We start from the raw sequence: 15,239 nt of genomic DNA on the forward strand, positions 1-15,239 counted from the left end.
CTCTTATTTACCTATATACAAATTTTCTACTTCAACCAAGTTGGCCTTCTGGTCACACCCATGTATATTGTTTTTGTGCCTTCCTCCTTGCCTTTGCCCAGTCAGTGACTCCTGCCTGGAAGGCCTTCTCCTCTTAGCTGTGCCCATCTAAAACCAACTTATTCAAGACCTGGCTCACGGACCCCTCCACAAAACCTTCCCAGACCGTTACAGTTCTTTGTGACCTCTGAATACTTCTGGAACCAAACTGCTGTTCCTTGATTGCACTTACGACAACCATTTTCTTCAAATTGCACCAAGGGCATGGGCCTTGTTTCTCCTTTAGTAAGTGTCAGCTCCATGCTGGGCATTCTGCTACACTGGGGACATAAACAAAGGTGAACAGGATGCATAGGGCCCCTCCCCCAAAGAGCTAAGGGTCTAAGGGCAGGAGAACAACAAGAGATGATTCTGGCACAGAGTGACAAATGCCATGGTGTAGTCCTGGATGCATAAGACTCTATGGGAACAGGCTGAATATCAGGGAAGCTTCCCTCAGCTGAGACATGAAGTGACCTCCAAGCTTGCCAAGAAGGTGAGGTGAAGGTGGGGAAACTGTGTCCAGAAGAGAGATCACCTTGTGCTGAGGGTCCAGAGAGTGCAGGGATTTTGAGGAAACGAAGGAGGTCTAATCAGGTTGGGCCTTGGTAGTGGGACAATATGGAGAGTGCAAACAGAAACAAAGGCAAGCATGGCTCTGCCCTCGCAGGACTTCTTAAGGCATGCCACGGAGTCTGGGTGGGATTCCAAGAGCCATTTGGGAGTAGGGGACTGGAAGGATTTTAAGTAGGGGAGTGCTATGGTCAGATTCAGGACTGTGTCCCTCAGAAAATCACTTGGTTATTCTGAGACGAATGGCTTGGAAAGCAGCATAGCTGGGTTGGGATTGTGGAGAGGGAGACCGGAGGCAGGAAATCCTCTCAAGGCTGTTACAGGAAGGTGGCTGTGGCCTGGTTGGAGTAATGGTAGTGCAAGTGGGGAAGAAGAAAGGTTGACAAAGATTCACCGGTGAGGGGCTGGCAATTGACAGGAGTTGGCAGGACCTGAAGCCCAGTCACATCAACTTGTGAGCCTTGGTGGCTTCACTGTGTAATGCCTACTTTGCAGGGTTCTTATGGGGATAACATAGAGCAGGGACTGTATCACCTCTCTACCGGTGAGAGCAAGAGGTGGACCGTGACTTGCCCAAGGCCCCTCAGCGGGCACCAGAACCAGTGCTCTGGCTCTCTTCTTTACCTGCTCTGCACAGCATACTTGCCTTGGCACACATGACCTTAAATGGAGCCCTGGTAGGGGAGGGAGGAGGAAGGTACTGTCTGTTCTTCCAGGTCTGCCGCAGACCTTGAGGGAGCCACAATAAATGCAGTGTTTGATAAAGCATTTGGCTTTTGGTCTCCACAGCAGGAAGAGCTAGAACAGGTGTGGCAAGACCAGGGTAGCCTGCGGCACCACAGTGGGAGGTAGGGTGGGACAGAGCCCCAGGGCCTGGCAGGGGGCTCCAGGGCTGTGGATCTTGAAATCTGGGGACTTTCTTAAGACCTAGCCATTTCTCTCATGTTACCAGGCACCTGCCTGGCTGAATACACCAAAATATTTACTATACTTATTCACATTAATTAAGGTCCTACTGTGTGCCTAGCATCATACCAGGTAATTTTCATACACAGTGCGTTCATTTCACAAGCTGGTGCTGCCCTGCACTGGGTCCTGCAGACAGAGAGAAACTCAGGACAGTTCCCCTGACCTTGGGAAATGACCTTCTGATGGGGAAATCTGACAAGAAACGAAACAACTCTGTGTAGTATGTGCTGTGATGGGATGAGAAGAGGCTACGTGGGAACCCAGAGAATGACTTAACTAATCCTCAACACAGCCCAGTGCTACTATCATACCCATTTTGTAGATGAGGAAACTGAGGCCCAGAGGAGGAAACTGCTCTGCTTCCTGGTCAGTTTGGTTCTGACTAATTTGCTTCTGTGAGGTGTGATAAGGATGAAAAAGACAAGTTAGAGAGGCCCTCATGGATCATCTGGTCCAATCCCCTTGTTGAGATGATGGGGAAACTGAGATCCAGAAGGGGAAGGGAATTGCTCAGAGTCACAGGAAAAGGAGCAGAACTAGAAACCAGCCTACTCCCAATCCAGGGTGTTCCTTGACCCCAAATGCCTTTCTCTTTTCCAGCTTTCTGAAGAACTCCTGTGACCCCTCATGTGGGTCTCTCCTCAGCTTGTGGTCTGTATGCTGAAAATTCCACCACCTCTGTTTAGGACCTAATCTCCAGAAAAGATAAGAGGAGGTTGAGTTAGGACAGATCCTGAAGCCAGGCAAGGATGTGTGTGCCTGTTCCATGTAGAATTGAGTAGGATACATCACTACCCCCCAGGTGGCCCCAGCGGAGCCCAGGCTTGGGGAAAGCCCAGGGAGCCCAGGGAGGGTCCAAGGCCCCAGAGCTCTTCCCACCCTACCCGAGGATCAGGATCGGGTCTGTCTCCCTTCTCTGCCACATCCCTCTGACTTGGGGGCTGATGGGGGTGGGGGGGCTGGCTGGCTCTGGGCCTCAGGCTGCAGCTCTGCCTGTCCAGGCTGCTCTCTTGAAGCTGGTGGTAAGTAAGTAAACTTGCTCCTGCCTTCAGGGCTCTCTGGGACAAGGAAGCCTCCTGGTACCTCTCAGTTCTGGCTTGGGCCAACCCGGCTCCCTGGCTTCTCTGGCCAGAGACTATGGGGGGTGAAAGCAGATGCAACCGCTCTGCCCACCCCCCAAATCCTATCTCAGGCAGGCCCAGAGAACATTTCTCTCCTCAGTAGCCTCCCCCTCACCTATTGCTAAGCCTCCTCCCTCTCTGAGCCCCCTCCCCTTCACCGACCCCCTTCACTGGGTCCCTTCCCCTTCACTGGGCTCCTCCCCTCACTGACCCCCCCACTATGCTCCCTTCACCTCGCTGAGGCATCTCACGCTGAGCCCCTCGGCCTTTTCTGAGCCCACGTGCCCTCTCCAGCTCTCCCTAGGACCCATCTCCATCAGTTGTCCTCCTCACCTTCATATTCAGTCACTCTCCCTGTTTCCTTCCTCCCAGGCGAAGAGTGGTTCTCAAAGGCAAACCAGTTGGAGAGTAATGGCACCCCAAGTCCTTTACTGAATCTCACAGAGGATGACCTAAAGCTAGGGTATTCTTATTATTTATAGTAATCTACTTCCTCTTCCTTGGGTCATACAGGGTGACAACATGTCAGTTTCCTTAATTAGAGGAAAACGTTTTGGGAGCTAAGTGGAATATTCTACTGCAAAATCTGGCTGCCATGGGGACCTTTTGCTTTAGCTTTGCTGCAGGCAAAGAAGTTCAAGATACAATAATTTTGAAATAATTTATAGTCTCCCCAACCCCAAATACCTGTCCCATGACCCTCATTCCTTGTCAAGTTGCTAACTTGACCTAGATTTCCTTTATGTGCAAACCTCTGGAACGCAGAGTCTACATGTTCTGTTTTTGCTTCTCACCTCTCACTCACGTTTCTGCCCACTGTGTCTGCCCCCACGCCTCTTGCAAAGGCCCCCAGTGACCACCTTGCTGCTTTTAGTCCCATGGCTGCTTCTCAGGCTTCATCTTGCCTGACCACTTTTGCAGCCTTGGACACCATGGCCAATGTCTGCCTTCTTGAATCTTTTTTTCTCTTTGGTTTCTAGACTGACCTCATCTACTCCCTTGGTTTCGGTTCCCTTCTACATGCTAACAACCAAGTTGACCACTCCTGAGTTCCAGAGCTTTACATATGGCCACTTTGTGGGCATCTCTGCCTGGTGGTCTTACAGGGTTTCCAAATTCTGTACACTCAAAACTGAAACCATCCTCTTCCACCGACAACCTGGTCTCCTATTTTGGTAAATGGCACCACCATCCAGTCACTGACCTAGGACGGAAAATCAGGGTTCTACTTCTTCCCTCTCCCTCACCCCACATATCCATATCCAAATGATTCTCAAGTCCTGGTCATCTTGCTTCTGTAACAGCTCCTGCCAGGCTCTGCCCCCGGCCCGCTATCCCTGCCTTATTTCTGCACTGCATCATCTCACATCAGGATGGCTATATAACCTTAGTCTTCCACCTTCATTGGCCTCCTTGAAAACCGGCTCCGCAGGGGCGGCTGGAGAGGTTGTTTTAGAGCATAACTAACCAGGTGCGTCCCTTCCATGATTCCCGTAACACCAGAGAAAGGTCCAAAGTCTGTCATTCCGCCCATGAAACTCTCCATGCCTTGGTCTCCTCTGGGCCCCTGGACCTCTTTATCACTTCCTCTCTCACCTCACTATCCATCCAGCCATGTGGAATCTCTATTTCCTGGCCCTGGACACAGGCCCCCTTTCCTACTGCCTGAACCTCCTTCATTTTCTGTAAGATGCCAGTGTTTCCCCACCTTGTTTACCTCCAGCATTAGTGTCACCAGAGGGTTCTGAGTTCCTCCTCTTTCCCTCCCTCCTGGGCCCCAGGAAGAAAATGAGGCCCCTCACTCATCTTTCCTTCAGGTGAGAAGATTCTTCCCAGCTTTACTTTTAGTAAAAAACAATAGGCCTTTCTGTTCTGCTTTTCCAAATATGAAATCATAGCATTGAATATGCTCTTTCATGCGGCACAGGGAAAATTCAGATGTGCAGCCACGCTGTAGAAAACCGATGCTCGAAGCACAAACCCAAATGGCACAGCCTGGAGAAGAGGGTCCCTGACCCCCTCCCCCACCCCCATGCCTCTCTCTGCCACAACCTGCTGGGAGTGCCCAGGCCTGTCTCTCTAGATTGGTCCTTAATCCTCTGAATCCCTAGCGAGTAAGCGAGTAAGCCAAATGCCCACCTAGAGAGCACCCAGCTCAGTTTACAATCCCACTTTCTTGGTTACCGAACCTCTGTCCCTCTAAGCTTCATCCCCAGCAGAATCCAGCCAAGGCCAACCCTTGCAGGGAGGTGGAGACTTGTCGGCGGTGCTCAGGAGAAGGAGGCGCCGGCAACTGCAAAACGAAAGACTTTTATTAAAGAACATCAAGCGGCCCTTTTCAAGACTGCCCGTCTCTGCCCAACGTGGGCTTTGGGGCCGCGGCCCAAGTGGGAGGGCAAGTAGGGGGGCCACTCTACCCCCTGCTCCAGAGGCGGAGGTTTCATTGTCTATGCGGGCTGGTCCCTGGGCTCCGCTGTCCCGCTCCCTGCCCCCGAAGGGGTGGCAGCTGGGGAAAAGGGACGCTGGGCTGGCCCCTCCCAGTCCAGCGAGAGGGGCTGCGGGACATCTGGGGTGGGTTGCTCTCCCACGCAAGGCGGCTCGCTGGACTGATGGGCGCTCCAGCGCGTGGGGGTGGTGGGGTCTTCGCGCTGTTGCCCCTCAGACGTAGTCCTTGCGGTCGTAGGCTGTGCTGGTGCCAGTGCCCGGCCCCGTGGAGCGCGGCGCCGAGTACAGGATCTTGGTGGGCGCATACTTCTTCTCGCGCGGTGGGCACGAGCAGCAGAGCAGCGCGCCCCCCAGCAGCTGCATCGCTGCGGCCGCCCAGCCCACGTACAGGCCGGCGCCTATCTCGCGCTTCTGAGCATCCGGCACCAGGGGGTTGTAGAAGTCCCGGACGATGGTGTTGGCCGACCAGGACACCGGGATGAGGGTGAGCAGGGCGGCCAGCAGGAAGAGTACGCCCGCAACGATGGTGATCTTCGCCTTGGCTGTGTCGTCCTGCACGCAGTTGGTGCACTGGGCGCCCACGAGCGCCACGAGGAGCCCAAATGCAGCCAGCAGGATGGCGACGACGAGGAGGGCACGGGCCGCCTGCAGGTCCTGCGGCAGCGCCAGCAGCGAGTCGTACACCTTGCACTGCATCTGGCCGGTGCTCTGCACCACGCAGTTCATCCACAGGCCCTCCCAGGTGATCTGCGCCGTGATGATGCTGCTGCCGATGAAGGCCGTCACGCGCCACATGGGCAGCGCGCAGCACACGATGCTGCCCAGCCAGCCCAGCACGGCCAGCGAGGTGCCCGTGATCTCCAGGCCCATGGACATGGCTCTGCTGGGAGGCACCGGGTGCGGGGACGACGAGGGGCGGCGGACGCTGGGCCTGGGCTGGAGCTGCGGCGCGCCGACTCACGGACGCCGGGACGCACGGACAGACTGACCGCGCGCTCGCTAACGGCTCCGATCTGCCCGCTCGCGCAGCGGCTGCGTCGTCTGCACCTGCCTGTGGCTTTGTGAACAGGCTGCGGCGACTGATCTGGCCCTGCGTGGGGGCCGGTTGGTCTTAGATCCGTGCCCAGCTCTCCGGCGGGGGCGGGAGGGGCAGGAGGGGCGGAGCTGCGTTCTCCCGGGCCTGGGGCAGTGACGTGGCCCCTCTTCCCACCTTTACCGAGCGCCCTAGAAGAAAGGACTCCGCCCTGGGTGGCGCGAAGCGCAGGGGTGTGTAGAGGTGGGTGTCGAGAGGGGGCGGGGCCTGGGCGGGGGCCTGAGCCCCAGCCCCCCCGCTCCTTGTCCCTCACTGCTCTGAAACTAATTCCTGGAGGGCGTTCCAGGATGGTATGCAAATCACAATCTACTTGACGATCCCTCGAGCCCCCGCATTTTCGGCGCCTTTGGCACGGGCAGCGTGGGCAAGGGGTCGCTGCCAACTGCCTGGGATCTGACCGGACAGGAAGGACCAGGGTGGGCGTGGCCGCGGCTGTTTTCCGGACTGGGCCGCTGCCCTAGGAGCTGTGCACCTGCTCCTGGGTCCCTCCAGCCTCTGAGGCAGCACTCGCGGTGCCGGATCCCAGCCTGATTCAGGACCATGCGGTTGCCAGCCCTGGAGGTCTGGGCTCAGCAGCCAGGGACCGTCCGCAAAGGCATCCAGAAGATGCCCCTGAGCTACTGCTGAACTCAAATTCTCCTCCAGCCTCCCTGCAGCTTTCTCAGCTCTTATCCCTCGCAGTGACTCTGGATTCTGGCTGAGCTGCTCTCCCCTCACAGAAGCACCCCCTACTCCCTTACTGAGTCCCCTCTTCTCACAGAGCCCTCCCTGTCTTTCCTCCCTCTGGGCCTCAGTCAGTGCTGAGATACACCTTAATGAAGAGGTGGTGAAAGTGATTTGACCTGGGCAAAAGTGGGAAGTCAGAGACATTACCTGCAACGTCCTTGCTCCCACACCTGGGCTACTCCTCACCCTGCTTAGAGCCCTTCAGAGCTGGCCTGGGACGTTCTGTCTTGCCTGCCCCTGCCCCTCCCCCATGTCTCTTTTCCTCACACTCTAGCACTTGGATCCCCTGGCTATTTCTCCAGCATGCCACATGCTCTCGCTTCAGGGCGTCTATGTCTGTGACAGTGAGACAGTTGCAGATAACCACATGGCTCACTCCGTCCATCTTTCAGGTATTTGCTCCCAGCAAGGCCTTCCCTGACCACACTATTTAAAATTACAACTACTCACCCCACAGTGCCCTGTCCTCTTTTCGTACTTTATCTTCTCAGCATTTAACACCACCTGTTATACTCTATATTTGTCTTATTTGTCTTTTATTCTCTCTCTGCTCCAGTGTGTCAGCTCCATTGGGACAGCCAGAATATCTCCAAACTGGCAAGGATTTCTGCTGGGTTTATTCACTGCAGTATCTTCAGTTCCTAGAACAGTGTTGAGCACTCAAGAGAAAGTTGGTTTCATGACATGAATGAAGGAAAGGCATCACTTTCTTGTGTTCTTGCAACCTTGCTGGCCTGGGCCCCCCTACAGGCATAAATGACTGACAATGGGACACAAGTGTGCTACCTGAATCAGAGGGCTTTGTAATCTAGTAGAAACCAGGGGCACTTCCAAGCTAGATAAGATACTTCATTGAGCCGGACCTAGAGGTTTTTCTGGTTTTCTCCACATCTCTCAAATCACAGGCATGTAGCCTGTGTTCTTTTCTATAAGTGCCCAAGTCTTGGGGTGATAGAAGAGTAAGGCAAACAGGGCCAGAGGCCCACGGAAACCAGGGTCCTACTTCTTGCAGGGGCAAAGGTCTTGGGCGGGGCCTGTTGGGGCTAGGCTGGGCAGGGCTGGGAGTGCCGAGCCTGAGAGCCCAGCTGGTGCTGGGTGGGGGCTGCCCTGGAGGAAGTTCGTGGAGCCTAGGTCCATTTCAGTGGACGGCTCGCTGCTAGTTTCCTGGTTAGTGGGGGTGGCTTTTATTCTGAACGGGGGCAGAACGCCCAGGCATTGTGACTAGGCTTGGTTGGGGGGCTGAGGTTTGGTCCTTTTTGCCAGAGATTTTGTGTGAACATGTCTTCATTTCTATGGGATAAATGCCTAGGAATGCAATTTCTGGATTGTATGGTTGTTGCACATTTAGCTTTTTAAGAAATTTTCAAACTGTTTTTGAGAGTTGCTGTACTATTTTACATACCCATCAGCAATGTGTGAGTGAGCAATCCAGATTCTCTGCATCCTCACCAGCATATTGTCACTATATTTTACTTCAGGCATTCTGATAGGTGTGTAGTGGTATTTTATTGTGGTTTTCATTTGCGGTTCTTTAGTGACTAATGATGTTAAACATCTTTGTGCTAATTTGTCATCTGTATATCTTCATTGAATTGTCTCTTCATGTCTTTTGTTTATGTTCTAAATGGATTGCTTGCTTCCCCCACCCTCTTCTTCTGCCTTTCCCCACCCCACACTCCAGTTCAAAGCGTTGTTTCTCAGTCTAGTTGTGTAGGACACAGCTCCCTGGCCCATGCTGGTATTATGACACTTGCGCTCCCCCCCCCACCAAGGCAGTAGGTCGCCAGTCTTTGGTGGGCCGTTCTCAGCAGCTCAGGGCAGCTCTCTCCAGCTGCTGGCTGCTCACAATGGCTGCCGGCCACTCACGGCAGCACACGGTTGCCCGCTATAGCACTTACCCCAACCTCTGGCTGCTCACCGCAGCCCAGCTCCAGGGAGAGCTGTTGTTCACAATCTTAGCTGTAGAGGGCGCAGCTCACTGGCCCATGTGGGAATCGAACCTGAGATCTCCATGGCGTTAGGAGCATGGAGCTCCAACCACCTGAGCCAACCAGCCAGCCCCCCTTGCTTTTTTTTTAACTGTTGAGATTTGAGTTTTTTATATATTGTGTTTGCTGAATGTGTTGAATGTGTGGCTGGAAAATATTCTCCCACTCTGTAGCTTGTCTTTTTGTCCTCTTAACAGAGTTTTCCACAGAGCGAAAACTGTATTTTTATGTTTTATTTTATACGTTTATTTTGTATCCTGTGACTTTGCTGAACTCAGTTATTTTGGGAGTTTTTTTGTAGATTTCTTAGGATTTTCAACATAGACAATCTTGTCGTCTGCAAATAAGGATAGATTTATTCCTTCCTTCTTTCGTATCTGTATACCTTCTCTGTCTCTGTCTCTGTCTGTCTGTCTCTCTCTCTCTCTCTTGCGTTATTGCGCTGTCTAGGACTTCTAGCACTAGTTGAATAAGAGTGGTAAGAGCAGCCATGCCTGGAATAAACCCCATTTGATCATGGTGTATAATTCTTTTTATATATTGCTGAATTCTATGTGATAATATTTTGTTAAGGCTTTCTAAGTTTACATTTATGAGAGACATTGGTCTGAAGTTTTCTATTTTTGTACTATATTTGTCTAGTTTGGGTATTAGGGTTATACTAAATCAAATAAGTTGGGAAATGTTCCCTCCTCTTCTATTTTTCTGGAAGAGATTATGTAGAAATGATATTAATTCTTATTTAAAATTTTATAGATGTGATGTTTAATTTTATGTGTCAACTTGACTGGGCTAAGGGATGCCCAGATAGCTGGGAAGACATTATTTCTGGGAGGTCTGTGAGTGTGATTCTGGAAGAGATTAGTACTTGGATTGGTAGACTGAGTAAAAAGGTCACTCACCAGTGTGGGTGGGCACCATCCAATCCATTGGGAACCATCAAATCCAGTGGAACAAAAAGACAAAGGAAGGGTGAATTCCTTCTCTTTCTTCTTGAGCTGGCGTCTACCTTTTCCTCCCTGGGACATTCACACCTCTGGTTCTCAGGCCTTCAGAATTGAACTGAATTAAACCACCAGCTTTCTTGGCTATCCAGCTTGCAGATGGCAGATTGTGGGACATCTCTGCCTCCACAAATGCGTGAGCCAATTCCTGTAACAAATTGCTTCATATATATCTATATACCGAGGGTGCCAAAATATTTATATACACATTTTAAGAAAGGAAAAAGTTGTATTAATATATACTAATAACGAAAGATGAACACAATTCACGTTTGACTTCTGCAATTACAAGAGGTGCTCAAAGTGGTTACCATCAGCGTCCAGATACTTCTGATTATGACTAACTACTGCTTGAACAACGTTGACCAAAGTGTTAACATCTCTTAAAATGTATATACATTTTTTTGGCACCCCCAATATATGATATATAGATATAAATGCAGTGTGATCACAAAATATGGTGAATGTTTAAATAAAAAAATTTGCCATTAACCCTCTCAAAATACTCCTGCCCCCCGCCCCCCCATACCCTTCACCCCTGCTTCGAACACAATTATCCCATCGTTCTTGCCACTTTCTGAAGCAGTTATGGATGTTCTCTTTCCTGAGTGTCTTTAGTTGTGCTGTCGTGGCTGCCTCGATGTCCTGAATCGATTCAAAACGTTTACCTTTCATGGTCATTTTGACTTTGGGGAAGAGCTAGAAGTTGCATGGTGCCAGATCTGGTGAATGAGGTGGATGAGGACACACAGTAATGTTTTTATTTGACAGAAATTGCCACACCAGAAACGATGTGTGACATGGAGCCTTTCCATTGTGATCACAAAATTTGTTGAATGCTGCTGCTGAGTGCCATCCAACAGAAAGGCAGGGATCTTCAATATGGGAAGTGGTGTATCGAACCCTAATAACAGTGTGTGACAAATTTCAACTTGTTCGGTGCAGTCAGTTGGGTATAAGCTATGGTTGAGAGAAAGTGTGTTTTAAAGTGTGCTGTAAATCATCCTCCATCATGACAATGCTCCGTGTCACATATCGCTTCTTGTATACGGAATTTCTGTCCAATAAAAACACTACATGTGTGTCCTCATCCACCTTATTCACTGGATCTGGCACCACACGGCTTCTGGTTCTTCTCCAAAGTCAAAATGATTCAGGACATCGGGGCAGCAATGACAGCACAACTAAAAACGCTCACGAAAGAGGACTTCCAGAACTGCTTCAGAAAGTGGCAAAACAATGGGATAAGTGTGTTCGAAATGAGGGGGAGTATTTTGAGGGGGATTAATGGCAATGTGTCTTTTACTGCAATAATTTCTTTTTTATTTAAACTTTCACCATATTGTTTGACCACACTTCGTAGATATGCTTGCATATCCTATTAGTTCTGTTTCTCTGGAACCCTGTTTTTGAGTGTATAACTTTGTATAGCAATTTTAGTGATTGTTCTGGACATTACATTTTATATATATATATAACTTATCGCAGTCTATTGGTGCCATAATTTCAAGAATTCAAGTGAAGTATAGAAACTTTACCTCCCTTTATGTTTCTTTACCCTCTCCCATTTATAATCTAATTGTCTTAAATATTTCCTCTCTATATATTTAGAAACACATCAGTGTAATAATTTGTGCTTCAACTGTCAAGCATAATTTAGAAAATTCAAGAGGAGAAGGAAAACCTATTGCATAAGCCTATTTATATTTTTATAAATATGTATAACTTCTACATTTTTTAATTGCTTGAGTTTGGCTATTATTTAAGTATAAAAGCAATGCCTGTTTATATAGGCAAATCAAAATGGAAAAGAACGTTAGAAAAATTATAATCCTATCCACTTAAAGGTACCATTACTGACATTTGTTTGTATAAGTCCCAAGACACATTTCTAGTCATTTATTTTCAAAAGTGGGATCTGCTAGAATGTAAACTTGGTGACCCTAGGGACCTTGTCTGTCTGCACCACCACTGTATTTTCAGTACTAGAATACTGTGATGCCCACCAGAGAGCAAGCACTAAGTACTTGTTAAATGAATACTGTCCTATTGTACTACTGTGTTTTTGTTTTGTTTTGACGGGTTGTTTTTTGTTTTTTAAAGGAGGGCACAGCTCACAGTGGCCCATATGGGGATTGTGATAGCACCGGTAACCTTGGTGTTATCAGCACCATGCTCTAACCAACTGTACTACGGTTTTATAACATACTGTAATTAAATTTAAAAGTTTTACTTTTTTATTGTGGTAAAATACACATAAAATTTACTATCTTAACCATTAAGTGTATCATTCAGTTGTACTAAATACATTCATATTGTGCAACCATCACCACCATCCATCTCCAAAATGCTTTTCATTTTGCAAATCTGAAATTCTACGAGATCTGACAATTAAGTTCGCGAACTCACCCTAGAAAAAGTGCTATATAACCTCATTGCTGAATATCACTATAGTCACCTTTGAAGTACTCCCCTTGGGAAGCTATGCACCAATGACAGCACCTAGTCCACCCTTCAAAGCAATTTTGGAACTCTTTTTCTGGAATGGCCACCAGAGCTGTTGTCGTATTACCCTTGATGTCCTGAATGTCATCAAAATGTCTTCCTTTCAATATTTCCTTTATCTTCAGGTAACCAAAGAAGTCATTGGGGGCCAGATCAGGTGAGAAGGGAGGGTGTTCCAATAAAGCTATTTGTTTACTGGCTAAAAACTCCCTCACAGACAGAGCCGTGTGAGCTGGTGCATTGTCGTGATGCAAGAGCCATGAATTGTTGGCGAAAAGTTCAGGTTGTTTTTGCCTAACTTTTTCACGCAGCCTTTCAGCACTTCCAAATAGTGAACTTGGTTAACTGCTTGTCCAGTTGGTACCAATTCATAATGAATAATCCCTCTGATATCAAAAAAGGTTAGCAACATTCTTTTGACTCTTGATTTGGACCGACAGAACTTTTTTGGTCGTGGAGAATTGGCTGACTTTCACTGTGCACTTTGACGCTTTGTTTCAGGATCGTATTGGTACACCCATGTTTCATCACCAGTGATAACACGGCCCCAAACATCATCTTGCCTCTCCAACAGGTCTTGGCAAACTTCAACTCTCCTTTGCTTTTGTTCATCGGTGAGCTCCTTCGGGACCATTTATGCACACACCTTTCTCATGCCAAGATTTTCAGTTAAGATTCTCCTAACTGTTTCTCTATTGACGTTTACTTGGTCTGCTTTGCTTCTCACAGTCAGCCGACAATTTCAGCGCATAATTCGACGAATTTTTGCAATGTTTTTGTCAGTTCTGCTCGTTACTGGACACCATGACCTCTCCTCATCAGTGACACGTTCTCTCCCCTCAGAAAAACGTTTAATCAATTTGTATACTGCCATTTTCTTTATGGCATTATCCCCAGAAACTTGGACTAACACGTCCCTGATTTCACTTCCACTCTTGCCAAGTTTAACAAGAAATGTAATGTTTGTTTGTTGCTCTAACTCAAGCTCAGACATTCTCTCGACAGCACACAAAAACGTGCAACAACAATAATGAATGCCACTCAGAAAGACACCGCCACATGTAGACACGAACACAGCTGAGAGACACTGATATACCAAGGTTATGAAACCTCACCGAGCTGTTTGTACAGTGCTGCCTATGTAAGTGCACGGTGGCAAGTTCACAAACTTAATTGTCAGACCTTGTATACTCATTAAACACTATTTCCTAATTCCTCCTTTTCCCCTTCCCTGGCCTTTGGCAACAACCATTCTACTTTCTATTTCTATGAACTTGACTATTCTATGCTGCATATAAGTGGGATCATACAGTATTTGTTTTTTGTTACTGGCTTATTTCACTTAGCATAATATCCTCAAGGTTCATCCATGTTGTAGCAGGTGTCAGAATTTCCTTCATTTTCAAGGCTGAATAATATTGTATTGTATGTATATACCACATTTTGCTTATCCATTTATCTGTCAATGGACACTTGAGTTGCTTCCACATTTTAGCTACTGTGCATAAAGCTGCTATGAACATGGGTGTACAAATATCTCTTTGAGACCCTGCTTTCAATTCTTTTGGGTGTATACCCAGAAGTGGAATTGTTGGACAATATGGTAAATTTATTTTCAATTTTTTGAGAAAACGCTGTATCGTTTTCCACCGTAGATGTACCGTTTTACATTTCCTTCACAGTGCATAAGGGTTCCAATTTTCCACATCCTTGTCAACATTTAAAAAAATTTTGACATTAGTCATCCTAATGGGTGTGAAGTGGCATGTCATTGTGATTTTGATTTGTATTTCACTAATGATTAGTGATATTGAGTATTTTTTCATGTGCTTATTGGTCATTTGTATATCTTCTTTGGAGAAACACTTATTCAAGTTCTTTGCCCATTTTTGAATGGTTTTTATTGTTTTTGAGTTTTGGGAGTTTTATATATATTCTGGATATTAATTCCTTATCAGGTATATGATTTGTGAATATTTTCTCCTAGTCCATGAGTTGCCTTTTCACTCTGTCCATAGTATCCTTTGATGCATAAAATTTTAAAATTTTCATCAAGTCCAATTTGGCTGTTTTTTTCTTTTGTTGCCTGTGCTTTGTTATCATATCCAAGAAATTGTTGTCAAATCCAGGTTGTGAGTTTTGGCCTATGTTTCCTTCAAAGAGTTTTATAGTTTTATTTCTTATGCTTAGGTATTTGATCCATTATGAGTTAATTTTTGTATATAGTGTTAGGTAAGGGTCCAATTTCATTCTTTTGCATGTGGATATCCAGTTTTCTTAACACCGTTTGTTGAAAAGACTGCCCTTTCCCATTGAGCGTTCTTGGCACCCTTGTTGGAAATCATTTAAACATATATGCAAGAGTTTATTCTACGCTCAATTCTCTTCTGTTGACCTATTTGTCTGTCTTTATGCCAGTACCACAATGTTTTCATTACTGTAGCTTTGTAATAAACTTTGAAATCAGGAACTGTGAGTCCTCCAACTTTGTTCTTCTTTTTCAAGATTGAATTGCCCACTTGTGTATAACCTTTATTTTTGCTTACCATTTTATTTCCTTTTCTGATGTTCTGTGGTTACTTCTTTTATCATTTCCCTTCTGTTAGAAATTTATTTTAGCTCTTTTGTGATAGTAGTTCTGCTTGTGACAGATAAGGTAATTTCCCTTAATTTGCAAATGTCTTTTTCTTTTAATTTGCAAGTGTCTTGATTTTTCCTTCATTCCTGAAGAATATAT

General features: G+C 47.4%; 1 protein-coding gene across 1 annotated transcript; it reads right to left on the reverse strand.

The window, feature by feature from the left end:
* Positions 1-5,035: 5,035 nt before the first annotated feature.
* On the reverse strand, positions 5,036-6,424 carry CLDN3 (claudin 3). Its single transcript, XM_019754935.2, has one exon. It carries the CDS (start codon positions 6,060-6,062, stop codon positions 5,400-5,402), a length of 663 nt encoding a protein of 220 aa, XP_019610494.1. The 5' UTR covers positions 6,063-6,424; the 3' UTR covers positions 5,036-5,399.
* Positions 6,425-15,239: the final 8,815 nt, after the last annotated feature.

The sequence above is a fragment of the Rhinolophus sinicus genome, linkage group LG03 (genome assembly GCF_036562045.2).
Source record: "Rhinolophus sinicus isolate RSC01 linkage group LG03, ASM3656204v1, whole genome shotgun sequence".
In the NCBI taxonomy this organism is placed as follows: Eukaryota; Metazoa; Chordata; class Mammalia; order Chiroptera; family Rhinolophidae; genus Rhinolophus; species Rhinolophus sinicus.